The 17799-nt window shown below is 36.9% G+C and overlaps 1 protein-coding gene and 1 long non-coding RNA gene across 4 annotated transcripts in view; both read right to left on the bottom strand.

Annotated features, from left to right (window-relative positions):
• The window catches only part of PTBP3 (polypyrimidine tract binding protein 3), a 36143-nt gene that overhangs the window by 6807 nt on the left and 11537 nt on the right, over positions 1–17799 (bottom strand). The window contains exons 5-12 of one of the 3 annotated variants that reach the window (XR_001875062.1): positions 14239–14413; positions 10973–11050; positions 10191–10324; positions 7753–7786; positions 7037–7129; positions 5645–5861; positions 4531–4608; positions 3610–3850 (exon numbers count right to left, since the gene is read on the bottom strand). Coding sequence is in view for 2 of the 3 variants with exons in the window: in XM_017816403.1 (XP_017671892.1) it covers positions 3718–3850; positions 4531–4608; positions 5645–5861; positions 7037–7129; positions 7753–7786; positions 10191–10324; positions 10973–11050; positions 14239–14413 (942 nt within the window). In the remaining variant the exon portion in view is untranslated. Of the gene's footprint in view, positions 1–3159; positions 3851–4530; positions 4609–5644; positions 5862–7036; positions 7130–7752; positions 7787–10190; positions 10325–10972; positions 11051–14238; positions 14414–17799 lie in introns of those variants that run through there. The other 2 variants (XM_017816403.1, XM_017816404.1) reach the window with 2 other exon arrangements.
• On the bottom strand, positions 1555–3158 carry LOC108498104. Its single transcript, XR_001875065.1, has 2 exons — positions 2466–3158; positions 1555–1710 (listed from the first exon to the last, which is right to left on the bottom strand). It is a non-coding gene; the product is annotated as an uncharacterized LOC108498104 (long non-coding RNA).

Raw genomic sequence — 17799 nt, 5'->3', positions numbered from 1 at the left:
GGTCCTGCCAGAGAGGAAGGTCCTGTAGCCTGTGGAGAGGGAAGCCCACACTGGAGCAGGTTTATCCTGGGTAGCACTTGTGGCCCCTGTGGGGGACCCACGTCAGTGCAGCTCATTCATGAAGGACTGCACCCCATGGAGAAGTGACCCATGGGACAGCAGTTTGGGAAGAACTGCTGCCCGAGGGATGGACTCACCTTGGAGATGTCCATCAAGGACTGTCTCCCGTGGGAGGGCCCCCACAGGAGCAGGGGAAGGACTCCTCTCTCTGGTCAGTGGCAGAAACAACAACTGACCGTAACCCGCATTCCTCATCCCCCTGCACCGCTGGGGGAAAACATGGAAGGCAGGAGGGGGGGGAGAAGGTGTTTTTAAGATTGTTTTATTTCTCACTCTTTGGCTCTGATCCTGTTAGTAATACATTTAAGTACTATCCCCACTTTGAGTCTGTTTTGCCAGTGAAGGTAATCAGTAACTGACCTCCCCCAGCTGTTACCTCGGCTCATGAATCCTTAGCTCATTTTTTAGCTCTCTCTCCTCTGTCCAGTTGCAGAGGAAGAGAGTGGCTTTAGTGGGTACCTGGCATCTGACCAGGGTCAACCCACTACACTATATTTGAAAGAAATACCTCTTTAAAATGTGGTACAGTAAAATTAAATTTACTTAAAATTTATTTATTTAAAAGGAAATTCTAGAAAGAAAAATATCTAAAAGTGAAAGTTAACTTTCCAAAATATGATCAGAAATCAGTAATATTCATCTGTACATTCAAGACCAAACCTAACTGCATCTCAGCTTGTTCCCCAAAGAGAAATCAACATTCAGTATCAAATATTTTTTCATACTTACAAAGGAAAGAATGATAGCATTCTATTACTTTAAGTTCAATACTGAGATGAAGAGGGTGACGAATTATTCCACAAGCAGCTGGTGGAGGTTTCAAAATCACCAGCCCTTATTCTTGTGGGTGACTTTAACCTGCCGGATGTCTGCTGGGAACTCAACAGAGCAGAAGAGTGGCAGTCTAGGAGATTCCTAGAGTGTATGGAAGATAACTCGTTGCAGCTGATAAATGAACCTACCAGGGTGGGCCCTGCTAGACCTGCTGTTTACAAACAGAGAAGGGCTCGTGGGAGATGTGGTGGTCAGAGGCTGTCTGGGGCACAGTGACCACATAACGACAGAGTTTTCAATACCTGGTGAAGTAAGGAAGGATGTCAACAAAACCTCAGCCTCGGACTTCCGGAGGGCAGACTTTGGCCCATTCAGGAGGCTGGTTCAGAGGGTACCTTGAGAAACAACCCTTAAAAACAAAAGGGGTCCAGGAAGGCTGGACATGCTTCAAGAAAGAAATCTTGAAGGCACAGGAGCAGGCTGTCCCTATGTGCCCAAAGGTGAACCAGTGGGAAAGATGACCATCCTGGCTGAACAGGGAGATTTTGAAGGAAATTAGGGAAAAAAAAGAGAGTCTATCACCTTTGGAAAAAAGGGCAGGCAACTCATGAAGTGTTTGTCATATATAGTTATGTCATGTAGAAAGAAAATTAGAGAGGCAAAAGCACAATTTGAATGTAATCTGGCCACTTCTGTTAAGGACAACAAAAAGCGTTTTTATAAATGTATCAACAGCAAAAGGAGGGACAAGGAGAACCTCCATTCTTTGTTGGACAAGGAGGGAAACATAGTTACCAAAGACTAGTTAGGCTGCACCTTGTCCAGTTCTGGGCCCCTCAGTTCAGGAAGGATATTAAAGTGCTGGAGAGTGTCCAAAGAAGGGCAACTAGGCTGGTGAAGGGACTGGAGCACAAGTCCTGTGAGGAGAGGCCGAGGGAGCTGGGGTTGTTCAGCCTGGAGAAGAGGAGGCTCAGGGGAGACCTCATCACTCTCTACAACTACCTGAAAGGAGGCTGGAGCAAGGTGAGTCTTGATCTCTTCTCCCAGGCAACCAGCAGCTGAACAAGGGAGCACAGTCTTAATCTGTGCCAGGGGAGGTTTAGGTTAGACATTAGAAAGAAATTCTTTACAGAAAGAACGATCAGACACTGGAAAGGGCTGCCCAGGGAGGTGGTGGAGTCACTGTCCCTGGAGGTGTTTAAGAAGAGACTGGATGCAGCACTTAGTGCCATGGTCTTGTTGACAGAGTGGTGTTGGGTCAAAGGTTGGACTCTCTGATCTCAGAAGTCTTTTCCAACCTGGTTGATTCTGTGATTCTGCGAAAAAAGATGCAGACACCCAAAAGAGAATATTGTAATACAGCCAATGCCCCTCAAAAAATAAGATAAAGTCCAGAAACTGAAGTGAATTTCCTGTTTGGCCTTTCTATATAGGTTTGTTCGGGGGTTTTAGTGTATTTTTTCTGGATGTGAATTTTTTTTTCAGCAAAGAACTGTCATCAGACAACTGCAACTAGGTAAATTAAAAGAATCACCTATGTGATTTCATAGTGAGTTAAACCTTATTACCACCTATATCCAATATCTATAAAAAAGCACAAGAAACTAGAATTCAGAGAATTACCTAAAGAAAAAATATATCTTTAAGTATCAAGGAAAACATTTTTAAAAAGACCAAGAAGAGAATTATCACAAAGCTCACAATATTTTTCCAAGATACTTCAGATAACATTCTAAGCTATAATACACACATATAAGGCACATAATAAGAAATAAGGTAAATACACATTATTTAAGTATTAGACATTAGTGGTAAAAAAACCTCTTAAAGGTGGGGTTTTTTCTGCCCCCAAAGATAACCTTAACAAAAATAACTTCTTTAAAACCTATCAAACCATCACAGACCTGAATAGTTTCCATAAGATTGTAAACAATTATTTAGAGAAATGCAAAAATTTATTTTAAATCACTATTTTCTTGTTTTATATTCTCCAAAGTACTATTACACATCACTTCATAGTAAAGATAGGACATCAAACTTCCATCCCACGGTTAAATCAACCTAAATGTCTGATCCTACAACTTGAAGAAACTTGTGAAATATCTTTTATTCCACAAAGAAAAGGCACTGCCTTTCCTCTAATAATTTAATCTGTAGGAACAGCACAGACTTTTTATTTTTATAAACAAGTTATTGTAGGAATCGGGTTTCAGGAAGGAGGCTGGATGAGGCATCCTGGGAAATGAAGTCCAAATGTACTCCCTTGAATAAAGAGGATTTGGCTCTGAACCCCCAAAGAGTTAGCCGGGCTAGTGTAATTTATTTACGTATTATATTAATATGCCACAAGTTATTTGTAAAGAATTGCCAAAGTATAAATCCACACCCTGGTAACATAAATACTATTTAGAGGATACTCACAGTCACTGCTTGCTTTTCTTCAAAAAACCCGAGCACTACTTCACATTCAAATTAGTGTTTAATCTTCGTAGAGTATATTTACCATTTTGTTAATAATACTCTTTGTTTGGTGTATTGTGAAAGCACTCTAAAATGTTTTCTAAGGCTAATTTAGAATAAAAACGTAAAGAATGTTCTCAAAATATAATTTTAAGTAGGAAATTTGATAAATATTGTTGCTAAAGCTATTTCACAGAATAATCTTTCTATGGATCACATACTTGCAGATAGAATCAGAAAATTCAGAATCATCACCTAATTCTTTGTGTATGAATGAGCTTCTTCTTTTAAGAGACAGAGCTGGTCTCAGCTTTCTCAGTCTCTGAAGATTTTACTATATTAAAAGGAAAGTGCACAGAAAATTCATATTGTAGATTTTGAGAAGGAAACTCGGAGATGCTGGTTTTCTCCAAAGTCATGATTGTGAAGCTCAATGAGAGCGTGAACTGCTTCTTCCACAGAGCCCAGTTGGATAAGACCCATTTTGCAATCTTTCCTGAAGTACAATAAAAACCATTATTAATCTTCACCAAATTTTCACTAACAAACACAGAAGAGTCACATAAGTGGTTGTTTTCAGCTATATCACACACACTGAACACTTGTACAGCAAAAGAGTCAGAACTAGTTATGCACCTGCTAAAATGCAAAGATAACAAAACTATATAAATTTTGCAAAAATGGCCTAAAGCCATGCCATTCTTTCATAACACCGGACTTCGAAAAACTGGGTCAAAATAAGGCTTGAAGGCCTCTAGGAAACACCTGTATTGTCCATATAGATGGGATTATTCTAGCTGGTATGACTGTGCTAAAATAATGTTGCCAAGTAACCTTGATCAATGTTAGAGCAGAGACATTATCATCTTTTATATGACATTTCACATATATTCAGCTTGCATTTTTTAAGGAAGTGAGTATTTACGTTTCTTAAACTTACTTTACTTTGAACATATATTTGTCCAAAGGGTGCATATTTTTGATTTAATTATGATAACAAAGCATTTCATTTAAAATTTTAAGATTAAAATTTTCATTAAAATTGTCACTGCTTTTGCCTATAGGTATATGTACATGGAATTCTGCCTATAGTTATAAATACATGGAACATCACAAAAAAGCAATAGCCATCTTCCAGGACGAAAGCTTGCTCAGCAATTTTACAAGAGAACTTACTGGAAAAATTTGAAGGCTTTCACAGTAGATCCTTTACTTGCAAAAAGGTTCTTCAAATCATCAACAGTAACAGAAGGCCTAATTGAAAAAAAAAACAAACAAACAAAAAACGAATAAAACCAAAACAAGCCCTTCTCAACTTGTAGAAGAGCACAGAGTTCTATAATAATATCGAGATCTCAATCTTGGCTTCTAAATTAAATTTGAACAGCAAAAACTATCTCCACCAACTCAAACTCTGTCAACACTTCAGCCCAAACAACTTGGTTTTGTGCTACAAAATTATTCCAGCTACACTCTACTGCTTTTCATCCAACCCCATTTCTTTCTCAGTTAAATTCAGATTGCATAAAATTCTCCTAAGATCTTAATCAGTACCTTCATTAATACCTTTCATCTTGAAATTTGAGTGATTGTGCTTCATGTATTTTCAGTTCTGAAGCTTTTTATTTTATTCAAAAAGCCATTTTCTAAGTGTCTTATAATTTCCTTTGTTACTTGGACATAATTCCAGTTTCCTCTTTTCCCTCCCTGCACAGCTGCCAAACAAAAGAAGCCTGTAAAAACTTATGTTTGGCTGTTACTCCATACATTGTTGACAACATTCTAGATTTAAAAAAAAGATTGTTTCAGTCTTAGAGAACACCATTATTAACACCTTTTTTTTTACAACTTCCGCTCTATGTAAGAGGTCTGAATTCTGTAGAAATTACTCTTTTAGAAGTGTAAGAATTATTCAAAACCGTATCTATATTAAGTAACAATTTCAATGACAAATTTGTTGAAATGTAATTCCAGTACGTAATCTCAAAACACGTCTTTAATCTTTGTGAAAATTTGTAACACAGAACTTAATAGGTAAAAGAACAAAAGCATACTCTCAAGAAAATGTAAACTGATTAAAACTCATAAAGAAGATCATTCAAACAGTTATCCTCATTGCTAATGATAAAAAAAGGTACAGTTAAAGGATTCACTTGTTGTTAGTTATACAGCAGAATGACTCATAGCAGAATGAAGGCCAAGGGAATGTAAAGCTTATGTCAGACTTTGTAACTCAAGAACACAACCTAAAAAACATCTCTTCAAGAAAATCATACATGTAGATACTCACGGGATGTTGGAGAGATGCAGGGTGGCAGATGGAGGAAAAATATTTTGGCAGTTCTTAGAGCCAGGATTCTTAAAGCGATGTAAAGGGCTATTGCTATAGTCCTTTGTCAGACCTTTGTCTTCTTGCCCTTCGCGAGGAAGTTGAATTGTCTGATATTTTGAAAGAGTAGTATGCATGACCCTTCCATAAAGCCTCTGTCCATTCAAGTGGTTGATAGCTAACCAGTGGAAATTTAATTTGAACAGGAATAAATGGAGGGGAAGAAAAGACGATTCTTTAAATACTAATATTGTTTTCTATTCAGTGCCAGCTTTCACATTCTAAATTTAAACTGCAACTTGCATGTTGTCCTAGTTAGGACAACTGAGACCAGTTCATCATGGTATGGGTGTAACCCAAAACTGTGTATTCTATAGCCTTCCATGCCATTTCCCAGAAACTGTTGTCAATAGACTATTCGCACCCTCTGCCCATAGAGCCTGACTCCTCAGGCTATAAACTAGGTGTCAAGAGGCCTGTGAGATAGGAGGATGCTCTTGTCCTCACACCCTTTGTGGAACTCCCCGCCCTGAGGGAAGTATTGAGCATTCCTGCCTGAACTGGAGGATATATAATCTTGGAGTCTTGGAACATTTTTAACCACTCATGGGATCCAGAGGAAGACTGCAGGTCATCGCTCTCAACCTCAGCTGGACTGCAATCACCACTTTTGACCAGACTGCAACAGCTCTCCCACCAGCAGGTTTTTCCCCTCTCCCTTTACTTTGGACTCAAGCGGGGCCCAAGGAACACCACTTTGTTCATGCCCCAGGGTACTGGGTTATACATTTGGGTTTTGTGGGTTAAGACCAATTGTTTGTTTGTATGATTGTACTTACTGTATTATTTTAATAAATTGTTATTCTGACTTATAATCTCTCCTTTGAGTTGAGTTCATTTCCCCTGCTGGTTAACTCTTAAACCAGCACACATGTCTACCAGGTGGGCTATGCCACAACATTATATTTAAAACAAGTACAAGGATGTAATATAATCTCCAGTCTAAATGCCACAAAAATGCAAAACATCATTTCAATAAAGAACAGTTGATTATTATTAAATAGCTAGATATAAGATGAACTACAGGAAAATCATATGATGTATTATTAAGACAAACTATGGGAAAATTGTATGATGTTTTAATTCTAACATTTACTAGATTGAGATTCACAGGAACTTAGTTTTTAAACCACTAAGAGTATTATCAACATTGGTAAGGAAAAGTTTGTATGTAGTAATGCAGCACAATGATGGATTGAATTTGTTTATGCTTGTCACTGACAGAGGGCAAATTCTTCCTTTATATTATGCTCATGCTAGTTTGAAGCATAACTGTGCCTTAAAAATCAATACCTAATTGAGCCTGGGTTGCATCTGCCATCTGAACCAAAGCAATTCCTCTTTTCTTAAACATAATCTTCACACGATGCACATTACCATATACACCTGTGGAAATACAGAAAGGAAATCTTTTCATAGCAGCAGAAGGGCAAGTCTGTTTCTTTTGATTAACATTAGATTTACAAAAAATAATCATCTCATTCAACAGCTTGGTTAGAATATTAGTATGAAGGACAGTTTTGAAGTTTGTGTATTATTTTCTGAGGCTCCAAAATGGAGGAAAACCCCCAGGATCTTAGTCATAAAACTGCATGTTTATGTTCAGCTTTTAATCAGTGCAATAGTCGTCAAAGTCCCCTTAACAGAGGCTTATTAAAATACTACTATGCCAAACATTGTCCCCTGCAATTAATGTATGATCCAATTCTATACAGCACTTCCTCTGATGCAATATTTGTTTTTTCCTCTTACTTTGTCTTCCCATTTTTGTAGTAAACAAACTGGACCACACACTGAAATTCATCTGACACTGTAAATCTTTTGCCTTTTTTGGTATCTGTGGCCTATAACTCCTGACTCAAATTACTGTAATTTTAAAACCAGTGTATTCTCTTGTGCATTTTTTGGATATGGACAAAACAATGAAGCTTGAATTAACCAGCAGGTGTCAGATAAATAAAAAGAATGCTAGCCCTGTGGTTTCTCAAGGGATATTTGACATATCTTACCAAATAGGATGAAAAGTCCATATGGTGTGATGGCCTGTTCAAATGATAAAATGAGTATATTATTTCTAAAGCCATGCAAATAAAGACATCTATTCCATAAGTGTATGGTAAACAAAAAGAATGGAAGAAATACTGCATATCAATACTTAAACCTGTCTCTCCAAAAGCCATTCCCTGCAATAACTACAAGGTATGGCACTCTTGTTAGTATATATTTGCAATGCACATGTGAAATACTTAAACAAGCTAACACTTCAGCTCATGCATATTTGTCACTCAAGACTCAGTCTGTCATGCTGCAGAAGTTATTAATATTTTAAGTAGCTTCATTATTTGAACTTATTCTAAGCTAGCAGCTCATTCCCTGAAAAAATGAAAGACATTTGCTAAACTAAAAATAGAAAAGAACATTCAAGAACTCCTTTGTATTTTGTAAACAGCAGACAACACCTATGAAATCAAACCTAGTTGCTTCAAAATGTGCTTGCTTTGTCTTCAATTTTGTCCCCATTCCTTTATGTGATGACTGTGACATTCTAAAGTGATATACATACAATTTAACTGTTTATATATGAAGCGTATAGAAAGTGGTATTTAAATTGTGTTTGAACAGAAGCTATTCAATTAAATTCTTGTATGCCAAGCACCAAAGAAGATCATTTATATTCTAATGCAACCAAAATTTATTCAATTGAGCAAAAGTTTTGCCAGTATTAAAAATACCTGGGTATCAGAAGCACTACTTACACCCTCTAGCCCTATTCCTTCTCATCTCACAACATTTGAAATGTGTAACAAAATATCTGAATTTTTCAAAAAAGGAAGATACTGCAGCCTAAATGCAAGCCCATACCCATTTATCGTTAGCATTTAGTAATAGAGAACAATTACTATCAATGTGAAATTTAAATTCGCCAAGAGTTTATCTTTCTGGCCTAAATATTTTAATTCAACATGGAGGAGTGTTTTTAAGAAATTTCTTATCCAAATGAGACCTCAATATTTTTCTAAAAAAAAAAATGTGTTTGGAAGACAAAGCCAGGTAATTTAAAAGTCGCAAGGAAATGTTCAAGTGCAGACTAAAACTCTGCAGTGGGGAGAAATACAAATTGAAATAAGCTCAATAAGATTTTCTATACATAGAAAAAGAAGTGACAGGGCTCAGACAACCACTACTGAAGGACAAGTGTTACGCAGTTGCCACAAAATATATTTCCAACAATTAATGTTGTTGTACATAGTTATTTCACAGCTTTTAAGAAGTTGAGCATTATTTAATGCATTGATACTGTAACATGCATTACATCACAAAGTTCTACATGACTCCTTAGATGTGGTTAGTATTATGTAAAGGAGCAATGTCCTAAAAATAGCTCTGACCTATCTTTGACATATGCTTATTCTTAAGAAACACACTCTTTTTTAAGATTCAGAGAATCATCTTGAATAATCAGCTGCAGAAAGCATATCCACAGTCATCATCAGAAACTCACTGATAGGACGTGTTGACAAATCAAAGAAAAAGTGACTTGTCTTACAGTCCTATCTGCAGCTGTTTCTTTTGATGCTTACCGTGGAATTTGGTTGTTAGTACAAAAACAGAAACAAAACAATTACTTTAAGAAACTGGTCAACAGATTTTTAAACCTCAGAATATAAAGGTAACTTCCATTTTGCCATCACTTCTAATTTTAACAGTTTTATGGTTAAGTAAATGTATTGAGTGTGTAAAACAAGAATTTTACATTGCTGCAATAGGACTGCTTATCAACAATCAAGTAGAATTGTATTTTAAGTTATGGCCCTGGTAGAGCTTGATTTTTGTTTTTTTTTAAAGATGTACATGGCTTTTAATTAAGCACAGATCAGTCTGTAATATTTGACTAACAGGAGTAAGATTATAGAATAGCCTATGTCACTTCCACTACAAAAATAACTTTCCAAGTTGTCCTTGGTAATTTTACTGCCAACATATGAAAAAATCAAAATCTGTGTGGTACTTTGAAAAGTGAACATGTGTATATATTCACTTTTAAAAACAGATGTACAGTGATGTCAATAGCAAAGCATACCTGTGCGCTTCCTCTCCAACCTGGGAAAAGTTGCAAAACTAGAAAGATTCTATCCATGTTTAGAAAGCTACTTGATTTGGCATGCTTTCACCTCCTTTTCTCTTCCCTTCTTTTTTTCTACGTCCTTGTTTTTTAATAAATGAAAAATCCTTTGCCCTCTTTACAGATAAAGCAGCACTAGATGGCCGGAGTTTTTCAACCTCATCAATATTACAAACTACCTCAAACAAGTATAGAGCTGTCCTGTTTTTTATATTAGCAGCATAGAGAATTTCTCTTATTCCTTCAGCTAACATCCATTTCCGAGAAGGATTCTGGCTGTTGGTACAAGGTGATACTTGCATCAGTTCCACCAATCAAACTTACTTCAGGGTTGAGGTTGCTGACTAGTAAAACAGAATTTCCTGGAATACCAGCAACACCACGAATCTGTCCAGACACCGTTGACGGGGTGATTGTGAGAGAACCAAGTGCTCCAGGAGCAGCTGGAACTGAAATACCTGGAAGGGTATAAAGAGCATCATTTGACATCTCAAAGTAGAAGAGAAAGAAGACAAAACCAAGTTATGTTTGGCAAAAACATCAATATTCAATTTAAAAATGCTTTTAAGGAATTTAGTTATTAATAGTACCTGACCAATAAAGCAGGAAGTGCTTCCCTTTCAGAGATGAAGAAATATTCAGCTACACAAACAGACCCAAACAGAAGGGGACACAAATTGCAGTTCAAGAAAGAAGAAAAATAATTCAGCACAAAAGTTTATCCTGTGTTAGAAAGGAAAAGATCACTCAGTTTAAAAAACTATTTATTTCTCACTTTCTAGCCAGGAAAGGGGAGACTTCCTGTATTTGCATTGAATATCATTGAAGTCTGATGATTCTTAGAAAAACAGATGCTTAATTTCTTCTCTTGCAGGTTATATTTATCATGGCATTTAATTTCTTATTAAACTATAAACTACATCAGTAATGTTTTTTATTACAGAAAGTAATTTTACTGAGTTATATGAGAAAGAGAATCAGAATTACTCAAAGGGATACTGTGTTCTGATTGCTGTATCTGAAAACAGTTTGCTTTAAACAGGTGTATTCAAGTAGCCCACTAGCCATAACTACAAATATCACATTTTTAGAAAATACAAACTTACCAGCACCTTGAGGAAAGCCCAAGGGTTGGGCAAATCCAGCAGCCCCTGGATATGATGGGAATACCGTATTTGGAGTGGCTAGAGAGAGAAGACACATCTAATTAAAAGAGATTTTAAACGTTTTGGAAAACAGAAGAGGTTTCAAGACTCAGAATCAGCTGCCAGTGTTGTTATTCTGATTTTGTCTGTCATTACACATCTTATAAAATGTTTGTGTTAAAATCTCTCATTGAAATCCAAGATTCTATGTTTTACAAAGACAATTTTCAGACACTTTTGAAGGCAAATGTTCTGATCAGCCTCAATGTCCCTCTCTAAAATGAAGTTAGGGCAAAACATAAGGTAGGTAAGTCTGAATAGGAAAGCACAGCATAGACTAGTATCCAATAAAGTTAATATGTCTGTGGTGTTCAACAGTTTTTATTCACATGATGGACATGCATTCTAGAAATTGCTGGAAGTAAATATATTCAAAGATGTTTTGTAATGATAAGATAAGACTATTTCCTTGATATTTCTAAAATGAATATAAGCTAAACAAGACAAACAACAACAACTGATCTGAGATTCTGAATTTTACTAGCTGCTGAGATGCATAAAGTATATGTATTTTGCTTTTTAAAGAGATGTACTTTCCCAGTTTGCATAACTTCATAAATAACCAGTGGTTTTTATGGTTCCTCTGGAAATCACAACCATGAAACAGATTTGGAATAGCAACATACAGACAGTCCCAGCCTCACAGATGGCTCAGTGATTTCCACATTAGTATGTGGAGTTAAGTGCTACCCAAGGCAGCAGAAAAACTTGTGTTCTAAGAGGCAATTAGGTACAAGCCTGAGTTGTGGATTCTTTCATATGTTAGCAAACACCACATTTTTTCTCTAAAATGGGACAATTACAATCAAGAAATACATCCTACAAGCTTGGTAATATGTCTGTTTTACTACTCAAACCTCCACCATAGACTAAAATACAGCCACATTCACTAGTGAATGGTCCTTGATACAATGTATGATACAATACCATAAGTATCCATTATGAATTACAAAAGTGACAAATGGAACAAACACCAAAGATCAAGTATTCATGAATATTGCATCACATTACACCTACTCTTATCTGTGGCAACAAAGTGTCTTTCATACAAACAACCGAATACATTTATCACACCAAAGCAAGTAATTTTGTTCTTGAAATACATGTACTGGTGCATTATCCTGACAAGTTCTGGCAACACAGTTATTAATCACTTATTCACAACCTAAAAATGCTAATGGCACATTAACAAAGAAATAGATAAACAGCTTTTATTCTGCCAAATAAGACTTGCATGTTGCACACTGATACCAAAATCAGGCATGTAAAAATTGTCAAACTGAACTAATGCTGAAAGATCTGGAATTCTTTGTGGCCTTTTTTTTTTTCTTTAATGTGTAAAATCATTTGCTTCATGGCTAGTAGCTAGCTTTCAAAGCAAGCTAATTCATGTATCTGTGCTTATGCTCACTGGGTGAAAGAACTCTTTATGTGCAAAATATTCACAAAATCTGCGTGTTTACAGTATCTTTTCCAACAAAACCAAAACTTAATAGAAAAAAAGACAGAAACAAGTTTCAAGAGCAGTTCAGTTTTGCTATTAAGACAACTTCAAGTCTAGGAAAAAAAAGTACTATTCTGATAGTTACCTGCTTTATCTTATAATTCTCCATCAAAAATACATCCACTAGTAATAACACAGGAAGTGCAAGTGCTGACATGACTCACAACATCTTTTTCTCATGTTCTGTAACTAAGTCTATCAGAACATGCCAATGACAACATATACATGTTGTCACCACCGACGGAAAGGTTAAGAAGCATGCTTTTCCCCATCTACAGCTATTTTCTTAAAAGAAAAATATCTATGCAGCTGCTTCACTGTGATTTCACTATAAACACTTTTTGGTAGACATCAGACTATTCTTCATACCAGCACCTCTGTTGTTCTTAATATTATAGCAAATGAAAACTGTAATATGAAAAATGAGAAGCTTGGAAGAGTGAAGGGGAGGAAATGGAGCAGTTTTCATGTGTTATCCTACAAAAGCATACAGTTATCTTTGCAAGCTCATCTTTAATCTATTCTAATTGTACTTTCCCCTTCCAATGACATTTCAAATAGTGCAAGTCTAAATAATCAGAATATATTAGACCTGTAACAGCATACTTCTATAATGCTGTATGGCAAATTCTGCCCCCCTCGCTCCACCCCTCAGTATAAAGACAGTTGTACATAAAGTAAAGATCCAAAGCCTGTCTTTAAGGGGAGCAGTAAAAACAACCAAGAAAGTAGTAAGAGCACCTCACATTCTTACTCTAATCTAAGCTAACTAACTCAACTATCCAAAAAATCAAATGAAACCCAGTATCTGCCCTAGCCATCACAGAAAACTAAAGGAAAAAAGGGAATTATTCCCCCACCCTTTCTACTGTGCTAATCAATTGGACAGCACTTAGATACCTATCCAACAGCTAAGGCAGCTCATACCTATGTATTATTGCTAACCATTATCATTAGAGAGAAAGAAAAATAGCTAAAATAGCTCAAATTGCACTGTGAGCACTTCAGGTCATCAGATCAATGTGTTTGGTGATTTGTATTATTCCTAAAGCTAATTAAATGAGCGTGGTAGAGCAATTTAAGCCAAAGGGGCTTCTCCAGTGTCACTTCAAGCAGACACTGTCTCCCTATATGCCATGGAATTGACTTCTAAAATTCAAGAAAACTTCTAAAATTTTATCTTTCAGAAGGTGACTACAAACATTTATAAATGTGGCATTTTGAATTTTCTTATAGTTTTTTTTTGTTACAGCAGGCAGTTATCCTAAAATAAACTCAAATAAGAGCCAACACCCTTAGAACACTTATTTTCAAGCAGCCTTAGGCAAACAATGTTAATTGGTGATGACTTTCACTGACCATACTGATACGCAACATTTATTATATTACCTGTACTAATAATACCATTCCAAATCATTTTACAAATGCAGCTTTTTGACAACACCTTGAGTTTGCCCATGAGCATTCCTCATGTTATAGTTACAGATATTAAGTTATCTTGAGTTGGACTTTCTGCTTTCCATACAAATCTTACTGGACCTAACACACAGAAATGTATGCAAAATGTACCCTTCTAGGAACTTCATATGAAACTAGAGCATAAATGCAACATAAAAATTATTATCTTAGTGTGTATTTATCACTAGAAGTGAAGGTTTCTTACCAAAGGTAGCAGCTAAGGATGCATCCAGGGTTCGTTGGCCATCACCAAAAGGAAGATCAACACGAGTGAAATCTCTGCTTTTGTCATTGTTGTACTTTACTTTTAGGGTAGTTAACTTGGAGAAATCAATACGCAGAGTGCAGCACCCAGTATAGATACTGTGGCCATCCAGAGACTGAAGAAAAATAATTACATTTTCAGATTCAAAACACATTGCAGCAGCCACTGTTATAAGTTTATTATTGCAGTCTTTCAGTACTTAAGTGGCCTATAAGAAAGATGGGGACAGACCTATTATCAGGGCCTGCTGCGACAGGACAAGTGGGTCAATTTGGACTGGATATGAGAAAGAGGCTTTTTACAATGAAGCTGGTGAAACATGGCATAGGTTGCGCAGAGAGGTGATCGATGCTCATTGGACTGGGCTCTGAGAAACCTGATCTAGTTGAAGATGTCCCAGCTTATTGCAGAGGGGTTGGACTAGATGACCTTTAAAGGTCCCTTCCAATCCAAACCATTCCATGATTTTCACCTTGCAATTGTATCCAAATAGTAATTCATCCTCTGTTTTTAAAGTGGTGGTTTTAAACACCAAGTAGACAATTATGCTGCTACTATCCTTACCTAAACATCCTGTGTACAGTTCCAGTGTAGTCCACTAGTTAGTAAGTATTACATCACTTTGTGCCAATTGGACAAAACAGAGCTTTAAGCATGACATGACTTTCTGTGTTTCTGATCTCACTTGTCTCCCACTCAACACACAATATCAGGTGCTAGTACCAATACTAATTTGGAAATTCTTACTGCATGGAACTGACCCTTACATAAGCTGGTGAAGGGCCTGGAGCATCCCGTGAGGACCTGCTGAAGGAGTAGGGGTTGTTTAGCCTGGAGAAAAGGTGGCTCAGGGGGGAACTTATTGTTCTCTACAACTTGAAAGGAGACTGTAGTGAAGAGGGGGTTGCTCTCTTCTCCCACGTAACAAGTGACAGGACAGAAGAAATGGTTTCAAGTTTTGTGAGGTGAAGTTTAGATTGGATATTAGGAAAAATTTCTTCATCAGAAGGGTTACCAAGCATTGGAACAGGCTGGAACAGGAAAGTGGTGGAGTCACCGCCCCTGGAGGTATTTACAAGATGTGGAGATGTGGTGTTTAGGTACATGGTTTAGAGGTGAACTTGGGCAGTGTTAGGTTTATCATTGGACTCAATGACCTCAAGGTTCTTTTTCAATGTAAACCCCTGGAGCTGGGCTTGACTTCAAGTGACGCAATAGAGCAGATGGATCCCGTGCTGCAGATCGCCCAAAAGAAGTGGTGGGTGATTGTTGTGGCTAACTCCCTGCTGAAGAGGACAGAGGCACTCATCTGCTGACCTGACTGCTGATCTAAAAAGGTGTCGTCTGCCAGGAGCTTGAATCACAGATGTAATGCAAAGACTGCTAAGGCTTTTCCACATATCTGACTATTACCTCCTGCTGCCGTTTCACATGAGAACTAAAGACAGCAAGGGTAACTTGGGAATTATCAAATGGGATTTCAAAGTTCCACCTGAATATGAGGAAGAACTTTACTGTGTGGGTGACCAAGAACCGTAACAGATTGCCCAGAGAGGTTGTAGAGTTTCCTTTCCTGGAGATATTCTAAAGCCATCTGCACACGAATCCTGCACAATGTGCTCTAGGGAACACTGCTTGAGAAGGGAGGTAGGACTAGATAACCTATAGTGGTCCCTTCCAACCTCACCCAACCTGTGAATCCATAAAATCCATTTTCTTATGAGTAGCTACGCTCAGAAAGATCACTGAAGTAGTATTTTCTGCCTAGACCAGTCGTAAAAGAATCATGATGGATGAAGGGGGAAGAAAACCACTCAAAAGATACTGGTTTGTCAAAATTATTTAAAATAATTTAGACTGAAATTTTAATTTCTGTGAAATCTTTAATTAGGTGTAATTTATTATAAATACTCTTCTTCAAGAAAAGATACTATTGCTAACAACCAGCCTATAAATCCAACTACATTTACTAATTTCCAATATATTCTTAACTTTTGAACACATAGTGAATTTACTTGCTGAACTAAAGTACAAGTAGAAATACGTAAATATCCTGAACCTTTAATGTTGAAGCTGAGAATAAAGTCAAGTTAAATAACAAAAGTAAGGTAAAAGTTCCATTCTATCTCATCTTTCAGTAATTTTTTTTTAACTGAATCCTAATTACCACTTAATACTTAGAGGAATCTATTCTATATACTTCAATGGGAATTTTCAGACTCTATTTCTCTTTAAAATATGTGGTCACCTCAATATTAGTAAATAAATAAAATCAAAGTGTTTCAGGCTTAACTTCAAGTAAGTTTTATTTTTGTCTTTATTTTTAACTTCACAGTTCAAGTATTATAACCCAATGATTTTAACAGTGCTGTCCCTTCTGCAAAGGTCCTGAAGTACTCAGTTTTCAACATTTAATTATAAAACTACTCATCACTGAGGAAACTAATTAGCAGTATTTTTTAGAAATTAAAATATTTAGTCATTATAAGAAAACTTTAAGAATAAGTTGTTTACATAAAAAATAATATTGAGTATTTTCAAAAAAAAGTATCTGCTGCTATACAAAGTGGAGGAGAATACTGGTGGCACCTCTGGGGCAACATGTTTAGGAAAGGCTAAAAAACCAGTGTGCAACAGTTGAGACCTGAGATGTGAGAAACAAGTGAGAGAACCATCCCTATAGACACCACGGTCAGAGAAGGAGGGGGAAGAGGAGGAGCAGAGATTCCCCTGGAGACCATGGTGAGGCAGGCTGACCCTCTGCAGCCCATGGACACCCACAGTGGAACAGATATCCATCCCACTTACAACCTGTGGGATGGTGTATCAGGTTGTTCTGCCTAAGTGAGGATAACCAGCTTGAACTTTACCCTATTTGCAAAAGTTATCAGTGGTGGATGGAAAAGGAGGTCATGCTGCTTTTGGTGTTGAAGGATGCTGAGAGCAGCCTGAGTCATCAATTCCAAAGTTAAACATTCTGAGGAAGAACAATGTTCCCTGACAGAAACTGGCACCAGTGAGGATGTGGTGTACAAAGTACCCGATAAAGGAACAAACAACTGATCCTACTGATAACCTATCTAAAGCTGCTGAGCTGACACAGCTGGCTTGGAGACATCTGACTGACAGTCAATGACTCTGTACTATAAAGCCCAGTCCCACTTTTTAACAGCAGGGTCTCCTAACACACCCCTTCTAGAAGTACATGTGTGGATTCCTCTCTTGGGTGCGGATGCCCCTCAAGGTTACTCTCGGAGGCTAAGTAAGATATTAGCCCACAGCCATTGCTACTGAGTAATTTTTTTGCTAGCTTTAATATCATTGCTTCAATATTGTTTCAATAAATACTGCACTGTAGTATTAGTTTTATCTATACTATGTGCTAAATAATTCTGACTAATGTTTTTTAGTCTAATTATTATCATCATGCAGTTAAATAAATAATTTATCTTATTAATATAAATATATTTGTTTTGACATCCTTAATCCAGTGGGACAGAG

This window comes from Lepidothrix coronata, unplaced genomic scaffold (genome assembly GCF_001604755.1).
Source record: "Lepidothrix coronata isolate B3197 unplaced genomic scaffold, Lepidothrix_coronata-1.0 Scaffold55, whole genome shotgun sequence".
Classification (NCBI taxonomy): domain Eukaryota; kingdom Metazoa; phylum Chordata; class Aves; order Passeriformes; family Pipridae; genus Lepidothrix; species Lepidothrix coronata.
This window is presented reverse-complemented; position numbering and strand designations above follow the sequence as displayed.